The sequence below is a fragment of the Pseudorca crassidens genome, chromosome 8 (assembly GCF_039906515.1).
Source record: "Pseudorca crassidens isolate mPseCra1 chromosome 8, mPseCra1.hap1, whole genome shotgun sequence".
Taxonomy (NCBI): domain Eukaryota; kingdom Metazoa; phylum Chordata; class Mammalia; order Artiodactyla; family Delphinidae; genus Pseudorca; species Pseudorca crassidens.
Window position 1 is genome coordinate 8556011 of NC_090303.1, and position 13400 is coordinate 8569410.

At 51.4% G+C, this 13400-nt stretch overlaps 1 protein-coding gene across 5 annotated transcripts in view; it reads right to left on the reverse strand.

Moving 5' to 3' along the window:
- UBE2D4 (ubiquitin conjugating enzyme E2 D4) overlaps positions 1-13400 on the reverse strand; it is a 29163-nt gene that overhangs the window by 1942 nt on the left and 13821 nt on the right. The window contains exons 2-6 of one of the 5 annotated variants that reach the window (XM_067745725.1): positions 12438-12501; positions 8598-8675; positions 5111-5150; positions 4215-4245; positions 649-2772 (exon numbers count right to left, since the gene is read on the reverse strand). In XM_067745725.1, coding sequence (XP_067601826.1) covers positions 2664-2772; positions 4215-4245; positions 5111-5150; positions 8598-8675; positions 12438-12501 — 322 coding nt within the window. In that variant the 3' untranslated portion in view covers positions 649-2663. Of the gene's footprint in view, positions 1-646; positions 4246-5110; positions 5151-8597; positions 8676-11110; positions 12291-12437; positions 12502-13400 lie in introns of those variants that run through there. The other 4 variants (XR_010945360.1, XM_067745726.1, XR_010945359.1 and 1 more) reach the window with 4 other exon arrangements.

Here is a 13400-nt window from a genome sequence, read left to right on the forward strand (position 1 = left end):
ACACAGGAGCAGAGACTGGATATGGGGCTGGGAGGGTGGGGGGCGCAGCTGTGGAAGATCTGGAGAGAAGTGTTCCAGGCAGAGGGAACAAGAGGTGCTGGAGCTCTGAGGTGGGAGCCCAGAGAAGAAGAGAGGGAAGGAAGCATGGGTGCGGGTTGGATCCTGTAGGACCCTGTGGGTCAGGGGGGAGGACTTTATTCTTAGGTGTGATGGAATCCCTGGAGGGCTTTAAACAGTGAGGATGTAACCTAGGGATGTTTTTATGTTTATTTATTTATTTAATGGCTGCTCCGGGTCTTAGTTGTGGCACACGGGATCTTCATTGCCACATGTGGGATCTTTGTTGTGGCATGTGGGATCTTTCTTAGTTGTGGCATGTGGGTTCTTCGTTGCGGCATGCAGGATCTAGTTCCCTGACGAGAGATCGAATCCGGGCCCCCGCTGCATTGGGAGCATGGAGTCTTAACCACTGGACCACCACGGAAGTCCCTGATCTAGGGATGTTTTTAAAATGTCCCTCTGGGGACTTCCCTGGTGGTGCAGTGGTTAAGAATCCACCTGCCAATGCAGGGGACACGGGTTTGATCCCTGGTCCGGGAAGATCCCATATGCCGCGGAGCAACTAAGCCCGTGCACCACAACTACTGAGCCTGTGCTCTAGAGCCCGTTCTAGTGGAAGTGCAGAGTCCTAACCCCTGGACCGCCAGGGAATTCCCACTGCTGGACATTTGACACGGAACTTTCAACTTTCCTCAGAAGCCTTAAATCCCTTGCTTCTGCCACCCTCAACTTCATGGCCCATGCCTCCATCCGCATCCTTGTTTCTGGAGCTGTTGGCTCATTTTGCCCATTGAGCACTGCTGACCTTCTTTCTTGTGCCCTAGCCAGGCCATTATTGCTCCCGAGAACAAACTCTGAGGCCAGGCTGGGCCCAAGCCTAACAGCACGTCTTTCTTCACGTGGATAGAGGGCTAGATAGATGCAGCTTTGTGCCTGTTTCCTTGCCCCTAACAGGTCCCTGGTCCAGCGACGGTGCTTGTTTCCCTGGGGGTCTAGGGTGTGAAATGGTCTTACACACCAGCTTGTATGAAGTGTACCATCCACTTAGTATGAACATTTGTATTCATCCTGCCACTCCTCTGCCTTCAGTGATTCTCCGGAAAGGTCAGCCCTGTGATTCCATTTACCCTAGTGTCCTGGTGACCCCTGTGGCTGCCAGAAGGTAACAGGGCCCCAGTTTGGGAAGGGCCATGTGCGGAAGTGTCCCCAGGTGCTGAGTCAGCTCCCAGAATATGCTGGAACCCAGCCTCTGTTGAAGGGCTCCCTTTGCCTGCAGGACCCTCTCCCCCGTCCATCCATTAGACCTGACCCTAGTCCCACCTCCTTCCTCAGGCCTGTGGTCTTCCCTCCCCCGCCTGTGACTAGGCCCTTGAGCTGTTGCGGTGATAGGGGTGGGCAGCAGGGGTGAGAGGCAGGCTCCAACGGGGCAGTTCTGTCATTACCTCCCAAAGAGAGGTAGCCAAGCCCCTGCACCCCGAGGGAAGCTCTGTGGTAGGGAGCTGGATACACCAAGTGGGCCTCTCTGAAGGGTGAGAATTGGGAGTCTGGGAGAAGTGGGGTGGAGATGGGATAAGAAGGAGACTTTTTTTTAAGGAAAGTCAAGAAGCCACTATTTGGTCTGATAGGGGGTTTGCAGATTTTCTATAGCTTTTTGGGTTCGTTTTTAATAAAATCTCTGTGGCAACAGAATAGAAACCCTGGTGGTGGTCATGAGGAGGCCAGCAGACGGGCCGGGGGACAACACCAGACCTGAGGGGCGAGCGTTGCCTGCCTGCGTGGCACCAGGCTGCTGGCTTGCGGGTGCTGGCGAGATAGGCTGGGACCTGGGACTCGGGACCCTTTCCTGGAGTGCTTGCACCTGGACAAACGCCTCCTCTCCTCAAGCAACAGAATACAAAGAAACTCGAAGGGACTAAAACATAACTGCACGCGTGCGCGGGTGGGGTCCGTTATGAGCAGTAAGATACAAAAAGGCCAAAACCTACTTGCCATTTCTGAGGTGCGCGGAGCAAAAGTGGGGGGCTGCACGTGATCCCCACACACGGCACCGGCAAGGGGGTGCGCAGATCGCCGAAGCCACCCCTCCACGCCCACTCCGGCTGGGGGACCGAGCAAGCGCACCTGTTACTTGTTCTCACCCCCCCTGCTGCCGCTCAAGTCCCAGTAAAGCCTTGCCGGAATCTCTTGTCTGGTCTCTTATCAATTTCTAGTGATTAAATAGTCCAAGGACCCAGGTTGGTAACCCTGGGAAGCCATCCTCCGTTTCTCAGAGGACCAGCTTTCACGGCTAGATCTAATCCTCATCCAATCCTCAGCCAGTGCTGCCAGGGAGGAAGCATGTGTCGCAGCAAGAAGAGCTGGAGGAACAGAGGCACAGGAGGGATGGGCGGGCGAGGGCGGGAGGGATGGGTGGCCTATGTTGCTCTCAAGCTTTCTCTGCCTCTGCCAGGACAGGCCTCGGGCCAGGAGTGCTGCAGACCAGTCCCATAAGCACCTCTCTGGAACCCCAGGAGACTGTCTCCTGAATTTCAGAGACAGAAACCGGCCCGTCCTTGAGCACCTGCAGTCGGGTGGTGTGGGACCCCACGGTGCTGACACACAGCTCAGCTGTGAGCTGCCAGGCCGTTGGACATTGCTGTTCTGGTGTTTTCATCCCTTGTCGGGAGACTGACCCTGTGCCGTGTTCTTGGAACTCCTGAGTCTTCCCATAGCCTGACAAAGGATCAAGATCTCAGCACCGTCCTGCAAACTGAGACACTTCTGGCCAGAGCTAAGTCATTTGTTCATGTTGGATCGGTTGCTTAAGATCATGCATCTCCATGATATCTCTGGTCCACAGAGAAGAAAATGTATTGCTCCCGCCGTTAGCTTTTCACAGCTGCTGTCCAGTGACTGACCTGGGACTCGCCTTGGAAACATGATATGTGTACCTGTGGCTTACACGGGAGCTGCCTGCACCACAGTGCATTTTAAAATAAGCTTTTCGACCTAAGATGCCTGTCCTTCAGACTGACCTGAACCCTGGAAGCCATGAAAAGCAAGTTTCCCATGGGAACAGAGTCCAGGGACTTTGCCAGGGACAGGCCTGTGGAGCGTCACTGTGGTGGCCTGTCCAAGGGCTCTGGCAGGTACAGAGCGTGACTCAAGTTAGCGAAGAGTGAATGGTAATTTATACTGGGGATCCCAAAGGGATAATTTTACTTTTTCTACTGCAGATCTCCAACAGGGAGAGCAGGCTTGGGGAAATTTTGACTGGACTGAGAAAATTCATCAGCTTGTTGCGAGTCATAAGCCATTACACTGGAAAGGCTGAAACGTGACAGCAACTTGGGCCTGGAGGTCTCTCCTCTGAGCCTCTGACTTGTCTCTGAAACGCGAATCTACCTTCCCGTGCTTTGTTACGCGTGGTTCAAGGAGCACTGTGACCCCTGTCTGAAGTGGCAGAGCCGTGTGATGACAGCGTTCCCAGGGGACACCTAACGTTTATCATTTTGTTTAGGTAAAGACCGAAGGGGTAGCAAAGACACGAAAATTAAAAGGGCCACCCTCACCACGGTAACAGGCAGGGAACGGGGCCCACGGAACACAGGAAGCAGCCTTGTTGTGGTAACAGAGGATCCTCAGTGGGGATCCCCATAAGGTAGATGCAGACCAGGCTCAGACTGCTGCTTGCTTTGCTAAGGAAGCGGTGGTAACTAATCCCGGCACTCTCACTGGGAAGCAAGAGCAATGAAGCTGTGCTACAACTTGGCACCTTCTGGAGCAGATGAGCCTCCCGGGCTCACCTATCGTTTGCTGATCCCCAGCTGCAAGGTCTGTAGGCTTCCTTCCAAACTCCACAGGCCTGGCCATCTGGTTGCAGCATTTTAGTGTTTCTCCACCCCCTGGTCCTACTCACCCAGACATTATTTTCATAGGGCTGTTCTGGGAGTGGACCAGCTTTGAAACGCCCTTAGGAAAGACCAGGCCAAATTTGACATTAGAGGTTTGAAGTCCCTCAGTTTTCCTCCCTCTCTTTGGAGGTTTAATTAGACTAACCCCTTTCCTACCCTTCTCCTCACTAACGTAATCTCAAACCTTTGAACTCTGAAGGCAAGTCTTAAAATGTGTTGCATCAGAAACGTAAGAGAGGAGGCCAGTTACCCGACAGCTACCTGTTACAAGTTTCCGTATCTTCTCTTCTGCCTGGAAAAGAAAAAGAGACTTCAATGTCAGTTATCATTTAGGGTTATGAGTGAATTACATTTTAATTTACATTTAACAGTCCCCCTCTCTCCCTGTGTCTGGTCAGTGACTGGCTCACACTTGGACTTCATGGAGGCTCTGAACGGGAGGAGGTAGGGGTGATGAAAAACCTCATCGGGTAGAAAAGCATAACCCAAATCTTTCCAGGTTTCATAATTTTGCTCTTGCTTCTACAAGGACAGTCATCTCTCATGGCGTGTTATGTGCTTTATACCCCTTTATATCTTCTATTTACCGCTGCTCGGCGTGAGGGGAGAGGGCCAGCGTGTGGCACTGCCGAGGAAGGCTGGTGGGAGCTGTGGGGTAAGGCCTCCACTTCCCAGTGACACTGTTCCCAAGTCCCAGGAACTCCTGGGATGAGTGGAGACTCCTCGGGATGTGGTTTGCAGCAGACGGGATGTGAGGGAAGCCTGCCCGCTCCGCCCTGGGCACCCGAGCTGGCACTGAATTCTAAAAGGCCAAGAGCACGTGGTAAGGGGCCACGCTGAGGCCCCCTGTGTATCCCCTCCGTGAGCGATGCCGCCTGAGTGAGGCCGGGCAGGGGAGGCGCACAGGTCCCCCCAAGAGGTGAGCAGTGGGTCGGGGTGGCGGGACAGATTCCAATGTAGCCAGGAAGGCTGCAGATCATAACAGTGACCACTGATCTGGCACGATGGCTGAGAGTGGTACCAACATGCTGTGGTTGGAGAAAGTGGGCAAGCAGCGTCTGTTTGCAGAGGACATGATGCTCTGTGAGTGGCTCGGCCAGCACCTCAGCTCAGCTTCTCTTGGGCAATGTCTCCCGTAAAACCTCTGAGACACTTACACAGCATATTTCTGTGTCCACTCTCGCTAGTCTGTTGTACCTGGAAGAAAAAAGCAGAGGGGGTGACACCCTCGTGCATAACGGTCACTTCCTTTCAATGCGGAGCAGAGAACAGAACTGATACGGGGGCAATGCTGCCGCTTCCAGTCAAATACCGAGGACTGATGGACGAATGCAATAAAGGCTGCCCGGAGCGGGAACGTGTCATTCACGGCCGTAAACCCCTAGCCTGGTGAGTCCTGAGGGTTCTTCACAACTGTCTGCTGGGGAAGATTTAATAGTGCAAAGAACCTCCTCCCTCCGTCTCTCCCATCCTACAACATGGATGCATGTGGATGAGGAAGAGATACACAGAGGTCAGCGTGGAACAGCCCTGGCTGTCCAGCATGTGGGCTCCAGGAATCTGGCCACCAGAGTGTGAGTCAGTGCCACTCTTGGCAGCATGGAGCAGGTCTGGTGCCCACTGAGAGTATGTGCGTTTATCCTCATTACTGTAATGAAATCCGGTGCCATGACACTGTAAGAGAGATTTGTAATCAGAGGAGGCAATGAAAACAACCACTCTGGGTATATCTAAAATATATCACAGTAAGTGTTGAAATAACTTACTGCCCTGCACGGTCCTGGATGAGCTGGGCTCCCTCCCCAAAGCTGAACAGGATACAGGAGGGGGCACCCGGAGGAGTAGACCCCCAACCCATTTCCTGCTGGGTACTTGAGCTAGACACGGGGACTGACACCACCTGCCCCAAAGTAGTGTGCTCTGAGGGGCAACAAGAAGGACGGTGGCAAGGACTCGGAAGTCTCCTTGAAAAATGGAGCTCTTAGGCTGGGTGGCGCATACGTGGGCATCCGTTATATTATTATCTACAATATTTTACATGCCTGAAATAGTTTATAATAAAATAGTGGGGTTTTTGCCTGTTTTTTTTTTTTAAAAAACAACTTACTTCACAATATGAGGAGAGGAAGCTGTGTGTATGGGAGGCTTATCATCTATTACCAAATGATTTCTTCCAGGACGGGTCAAACTTCCAAAGCGTCTCAGGCACTAAGTATCTGCCTTACCTCCCAAAATCTCCTAGAAAGAAGATCACACAGTCTTGCCAGACCCCCCTCAGAGTCAGAAAATTCTTGCCAAAACGTCAGTCTACTTTATCTTGTTCTCCTGTGGAAAGGAGATTTTAAAAAGACAGAAACACCCTCTTCTCTTGTAGGAGATAGGACTTTTTAGCACACACCTCTCCAACTCACAGGGCTTACTTCAGTCTTTTAATAATAGGCGCTGTTTTCTCTTTGTCCTTGGGCAGGGAGTCAGGAATCCTGAAAATGCCCAAGAGACATACAGGACTACATCCTGTTTATTTTAAGAAAGATTAGCAGCAGCTTATACTCTCATGAAGGAGGTAAGATGGAAGGTTCCTACCTTACAAGACACAGCAGCATCTCTCAACAGGGAAAGGGGCGAGGGAGTACATTCAAGATCGTGAAACACGCTTTGCAACCAAACCCCTTGGAATAACAGTCATACTCAAGAGAGTTATTTTAGCATCTGCCCGCCTCTGCCCAGCACACCCCGGTCTCCCCTGCTAAAAGCTGGCAAGGTCTCAGGGATCCTAACCACATTTAACCATGATTTAAAATACGGAGCCACCAGATGGCCTCTGGTGGCAATGCCCAGGAAGAGCTGCGGCTGAGAAGCCCGATGGGGCCTCTTCCCACGGCTTCGATACAACGTGCACACACGGGGTAAGGGGTCTGATTCCAACTGAACCATCAAGGTCAACCTCGGGGCAGTACGACATATCACAAACCCTGAGATCGGGGGCCCTGAGACAGACTCAAGACTTTTGCGCATGTCTTGCTAAAACGCAAAGCCTTAGTTCACCCTGAGGAAACATCACACAAACAGAGGGACAGAGGGACCTCCGACAATATAACTGATCAATGCCTCGCAAGAGCATCAAGGTCATGAAAGACCAGGGGAAACGGGGGCCCTGCTACAGACCGTGGAGAGGCAGGAGACAAGCCAATAAATGCAGTGCAGGATCCTAGAACACAAGGGTGACAGCAGTGAAAACTGGTAAAAAAGTAAGGCCGTCAGTTTAGTTCAGAGTATCATGGCCAACACTGACTTCCTGGATTTGATACTTGTACTACCGTAACGTAAGATGTTGACTTAGGGAAAGCTGGACAGGGATATATGGAAACTCTGTACTGTTTTTGCAACTGTTCTCTAAGTCTAAAATTAATTCAAAATAAAAAGTTAAAAAAAAAATAGGCTGACACATCTGGGTTCAAGTCCCACCCTCCACTATGAGCCATGCCATTTTCAGGAAATGACGTGCCCATTCAAAGCCTCAGTTTTCTCATTCACAACCAGAATCGACAATTTTATTTTAAAGATAAGAATAAAAATATATATTGGTGTATGAAGAAAAATCCTGGAGGAGTGTATACAGGGCTGTCAGTTGCGATTTCCTCTGGGGATAGGTTTATAAGGAGACTGATTTCCACCTGTATGTCAGTTAGTTCTCCAAATGTTCTAATTTTAAAATAACCAATTTTTATCGATTTTCCAATCAGAAAAATAAAAATATGTTAAAAGTGACGTGAATCACGTACACGTCACTGCCGTGTGACCACATCTGGCCTGCCGCCTCTCCTGTTGGCTCCATCTTGGAAGCCTCCAGAATCTGCCTCTTCTGCCTGCCCTCGTGCCACCTGCCCTGGCTTCACAACCAGCCCGGCCCCCACTCTGCCTCTCCGCACCATAGCAAGCCACAGACCCCATGGCATGGGCCACCCCTCCGGCATCCTCCCCGCCCCCAAACACAGGCTTGTCCCCCTGTTCCCTGTGGGCCCTCCCATGCTCAGGGAGATCCCCCTGCCATCCGCCCTCACTGTCATGTCCCACTTTCCTGCTCTGTGCTTCTCCTCTGCGTGGCCCAGCTCTCATACTAAATGTCTCCCACACAGGACTGTGAGTCTCATGAGGGCAGGACTCCTCTGGGTGCGGGAAGGAGGTGACTTGCCAGGGCCCCAGACCAGGGTCTCTCCACCTGCAGACATTGAGGGCCGTCCTATGCAATCCAGGGTGCTGAGTGGCATTCCTGGCCTCCACCCACTAGATACTAGAAGCACCTGTCCTCTCCCCACCTCCCGTCTCAGGCTTTAACTACCACAAATATCCCAGGACATTGCCCAATGTCCCTGGGACAGGGGCTGAGAACCCCTATCCTGGACTGAAAGGGACTGCAGAGAAGGGAACTGGAGCCTGAGACACGTCCCAACTCAGCCACCCTACAAGCAGCACCCCTGTCACCACACCGGCCCTTGCTCACAAGAGGAATGGATTCTGGAAGTCCAGCGTTTAACTCCTGGGAGGCCGTACCCATGGTGGTGGATGAGGGCCCTTGGGAGGAGTCCCAGGTGCAGCTTTCTGTACCAGTGACTTTATCACACGCTGTCCCTGTCCCGTCCTTACCTTTGGGGGCTTGAAAGGATAATCTGTAGGAAAGTGGATGGTCAGGAAGAAAACACCTCCTTGGTAAGGACTGTCATTCTGGAGGATGAGACACCGAAGCGGGTTAGTGCGTTTGTGAGCGCGTACAGCGCAACAAGCAAAGCGAAGGGTGCACCCAGCAGCTGCTACCTACCGGGCCCACGATGGTGGCCTGCCGGTGGGACAGTGCAAGACAAAAGAGAGATGGGAAACTGAGACTCCCTGACGAACACGTCTCTCCACAAAAGAGGAGCTGCTCTGCTCACAGGGTGCCGTTCACGCACGCCTGCCCTCACTTCTGACACCAAACGCCCCTGCAGGGGGTTCTGTAATTTGACTAGACTCCAGACTCATGAAAGGCTGTTGTACTCACAGCTCCAGTTTATCACAGGGGAGAGCTCACGGGGACAGTCCAGGAGGGGTCCAAATGCAGAGCTTCCACTGTCCTCCTCCTTGGAGTCCTGGCACTGACGTGTGACAGCACACACACCACTGCCCGCAGGGATGCTCACCCCCGGCTCAGCGTGCAGAGCTTTTACTGGGGCTCCATCACGGAAGCAGGATGGATTAATGGACCACCCACGTGGCTGATCTGAGTCTCCAGCTCCTCTGGCAATGACCCAAAGCCGCCACCTTAAACCACGTGGCTGGTCTAGCTAGTGAGGCCAGCCCTCACCCTAACTCACGTTGTTGGTATGGGTCAAAGCCTTTGGGTAGACAGACAGTCCCATCAGGCAGGACGTTTTAGAGATCGCCTCCCAGAGAGGCTAGGGACAGAGGCCAGCTCTTTTAAGAACAAAATTAAATTCCTCACTACCCAGGTGCCAGTAAATTACAATTCAGTCTTCTCTTTGCACAGAATTAAGCCTTAGGTAGGCTTTAGCCACTTTCCACATTACTTTTATAAATCTTGCTCCTTAGTTCTTCACAGTTCACTCTGAAGTCCTCTCCAAAGGGTCTCTTTTAGGAGCCAATCAATGCCCGTGGCCCTGGGGCTTCAATGCGGCCACCCTCCATCTGTGTCCTCTCACATATCCCCCAAGCGGTGCCCTGTGCTCCAGGGACTAGGTGACAGAACCAGGAGCAAGAACAAGGGGGGCTTCCCCTGTGCTTCCCTCCCAGGTCCCCGCCTTAGGTGGTCAGGCCAGGCTCCCTCCTTAGTGGGTTAGAGCCTTCTCTTGCGGCACATCCTGCCTGCTGCCCTCTCTGAAGTCTCAGCCTACTTTCATTGCTGGACCCATCCCTAGGGAAGTTCCTGTACACTCAGCAGGGCTGGGCTAGAGTGGGCCAGTGACTCATCTTCAAAGCTCCCAGGACAGTCTTTGTGGAAAGCACCTATCTGCCCACCCGAGTGGGCTGCTGAGAGCATCTGAGGGGGTCTGTTATTCTCTAGGGAATTCTGTCTTATGGCTCCATGACGGGTGTGGAAGTATTAGCCCAAGGTTTCAGACCTGGTCCTGTACTGGGTTTCCTGCCACCTGTTCAAATGTCTCACAGACTCTACCCTTGACAGCAGGATAGGAAACTGCCAAGGCATGAGAGGGGGTGCAAGTGAAGGGACCAAAGGAGAGGTTTCCCAACCCCTAGAGGTAGCCAAAGACAGAGCAGCCCTTGACCTTTTCTAAACGTTTCAAGAAATGCTACTGAAGAGAACACCTTTCCCTACAATAAGGCTGCCTGAGCTAATGCAAGTGTCACGTCTTTTTCTTTTGACTGCCTTTATTCCAACTCATGCTAATCATTAGTTGGTAGGTACACTTTTGCCTAAGCATAATATAGAATAGAATTGCTTATGAAATAAGTGTTTTTGATAATTAACATACTAGAGAATAGGAGCCCATGGGGAGGAGGAGCGAATACGCGTGGCTCCTTCTAGCAAACAGGTTGGGACACTCTGGTCCCATCATTCACTTTAACCCCTGAGGTCTGCTGAGGGGCTGAGCAGGGCTTGGGGGCACAGTCAGAAGAGAAGGACCCAAAAGAGAGAGGAAGAGAAAGGAAATTGCAGAGGGATGCTGGCAAGGGGCTACTTGCCCACAGGGCAGGCATGAAATGGCCCCCAAAGGTAAGCTAGTTTCCAAGGCTGTACAAACCTCATCAGAACTCAGGTACTGAGTACAGAGGGTGGCTAGCCTCTCGGATGAGGATAGCCACCTTCCAGCACAGGGCGGCAGGGAAGGGTGAGAGTGCGTGTGGTGCAGAGAAGCAACGAGGGGCACCTTTAGAAAGCTGAGGCTGCATCAGTACCAGTCCAATCTTACCAGTGACCCTAGTTTACATTATCTTAAGCAACAGGTAAGAGGGGGAAATACGTTAGCAAGATGTGGGACGCTTGGAAGGACAACACAGGTCGGGTAACAATCACGTGAAGCCACCCTTGTTCATTAACTCTGCACATGCAGTGGGAATCATTTCTGTTTTGCTCTAAAAAAATTATTTAAACTCTCACATAAAGCTTTTGGAATCTGCCATTTTCAGTGGCTCTGTCTGCCCACCTTCAGCTCCTCTAAGCCTCAGCCCGCAGGACATGCAGGAACACACACACATGACACCACTTCCTCTTTTATTCCAGCTCTGTGAAATTTTTCTTTCCTGTATTTTAACAGGATAAAAAAGTTTTAAAACATACAGCATCAAATATGTCATTTTAGCCATTTTTAAGTGTACAAGTCAGTGGCATTAAGTGCATTCACAATGTTGTGCAAACCACCATTATTCATTTCTAAAACTTTTTCATCACTCCAAACAAATTCTGTACCACGAAAGAATTCCCCATTTCTACCTCCCCTCAGCTTCTAGAAACCTCTACTCTGCTTTCTGTCTCTATGAATTTGCCTTGTCTAGTTAGTTCATGTAAATGCAATCATCCAATATCTGCCCTTTTCTTTCTGGCTTATTTCACACGGCATGTTTTCAAGGTGCACCCACGTTGTAGCATGTGTCAGAACTTCATCCCTTTTTAAGGCTAAATAATATGCTATTGTATATATATATATATATACCACACTGAGCTTATTCATTTATCTGTTGATGGGCACTTGGGCACCTCTGGGGGATTGTAAATAATGGTGCAATGAACACTGGTGTACAAGTTCTGTTTGAGTCCGTGTTTTTAACTCTTCAGTGTCCTTGAAGGGCCCATCACCCTTCTTTTACGCAGTCTTTCCCTTCCCGGCCTACTTTTCCTTCAGCTGTAGCTACTGCAGCCTTACAGTAAAGGATGAGGGTGTCCCAGAGCCTAAGATGCTCAGAAAGTGGAGGTGAAGTGGGAGAGCAGAGTACAGATTTGGGAAGCCCAAGTGTTGGGCAGCTTGGCCTACGGCCAGTCGGCTATAGAGGGCGGCAGAGGGCTGGCTAGCGCTGCTCCTTCAGTCTCCCCTGGGGAAGAGCAGAAGTGGGAGAAAAGAACTGCCCCTCCCCTTCGCAGAGGCCAGGAGCCAGCACCCCCCCTCCCCTCACCAACCCCCAGAGCTCTGCCCCCTCGTGCAACAGCAGCAGGACCTCCATGATTAGCTTCATGACCATTTTTATACCAACATCCCAAGTTGTAGTTGGTCAGAGGCACCTTCCAGAAGCCAATGTGCCTCAGGATAAGATGGCTTTCTTGTGCCCCAGTGGAGGGAGATGGTGATTTCTGGCAGCATCTTGACCAGGCGGGCTATGAACTCAAGGCGTCTAGTGAAAAAGCAATTCACAACCAAATGAAGGGAAAACGATAGGTTTTCTCAAACAAGCAAACAAACAAACAAACGCGAGGGGCTGATAAATTTGGGGGTCTTGATTGCAAGGCTCCTGGGATCTGGAGCCCTGAAAGGTACTTACCATCATCTCCCACAGGTCCTGCAGAGCACTGGGCAGGAGGATCCCTCTGCAAGTCGGTTCATTCCTGAAACACAAGACAGTGAGCTCAGAGCTGGTGTGTGAACTGTGGATGCTGCTCTACACCCCACACCTCTTGGCCAGAAGTGCATTCTCCTAGTGGGAGGGGCTCCCGCACCTCAGGACTGTGTTGGCCCGGCTAAGGAAAACAAGTGATCTGCAATACCCTTGAAAACACGGGTCTACTCGTGGCTGTGAAGATACGTGGGAAGAAGGTATTATCATTTCCATTTAATAAGTTAGAAAATTGAGATGTAAAGAGGTTCAATTACTTACCCAAGGTCATAGAGCTGGAAGAGGGCAGGGCTCCATCACCCACTCAGGTGGAGAAGGACAGGGGCTGGGTTTTAGCTCTGGGCTCCTGAGTGGAAGCACTTAGCCAAGCGGAAGTGCCCAATTAAGGACAGGGCTCCTGTATTTCAGTCTCTCTACCTCCCCTGCTGCCCTACACACCTCTGGTTGTATGGGAGTCAGGCTCCAAGTGGGAGATGAAGCACACGCCAATCAGTCTAGCACAGCTATCCGATGTACCAACGGGGGAGACAGGAATTACATCACAACTAGATTCCCTTAACGGGATACCAATTTGTAGACACAATCCCCAAAAGTTACCCCGGTCCAGCATGAGCCTCAAGGCCTAAGAGTCTGGGCAGTGACTCAAGCTCTAGCTTGCACGTACTAGGATGTTTCCTAATACTCCGTACTCTCCCCAGATTCCAGATCTGGGTAAACTTCTTGGGGTTTCTGGAGAGGTTCTGAAGAGAAGGAAGGAGGCACAAGTAATGGTCCATCAGGTGGCAGGGAAACTCCTCAGGGGACGGCAAACCCCAGGGTCTGGGGCACGCACGTGAAGTTTAAACCCGGACGATCACATTCTTCCTTACCTGAACTATGCCTGAAACCGAG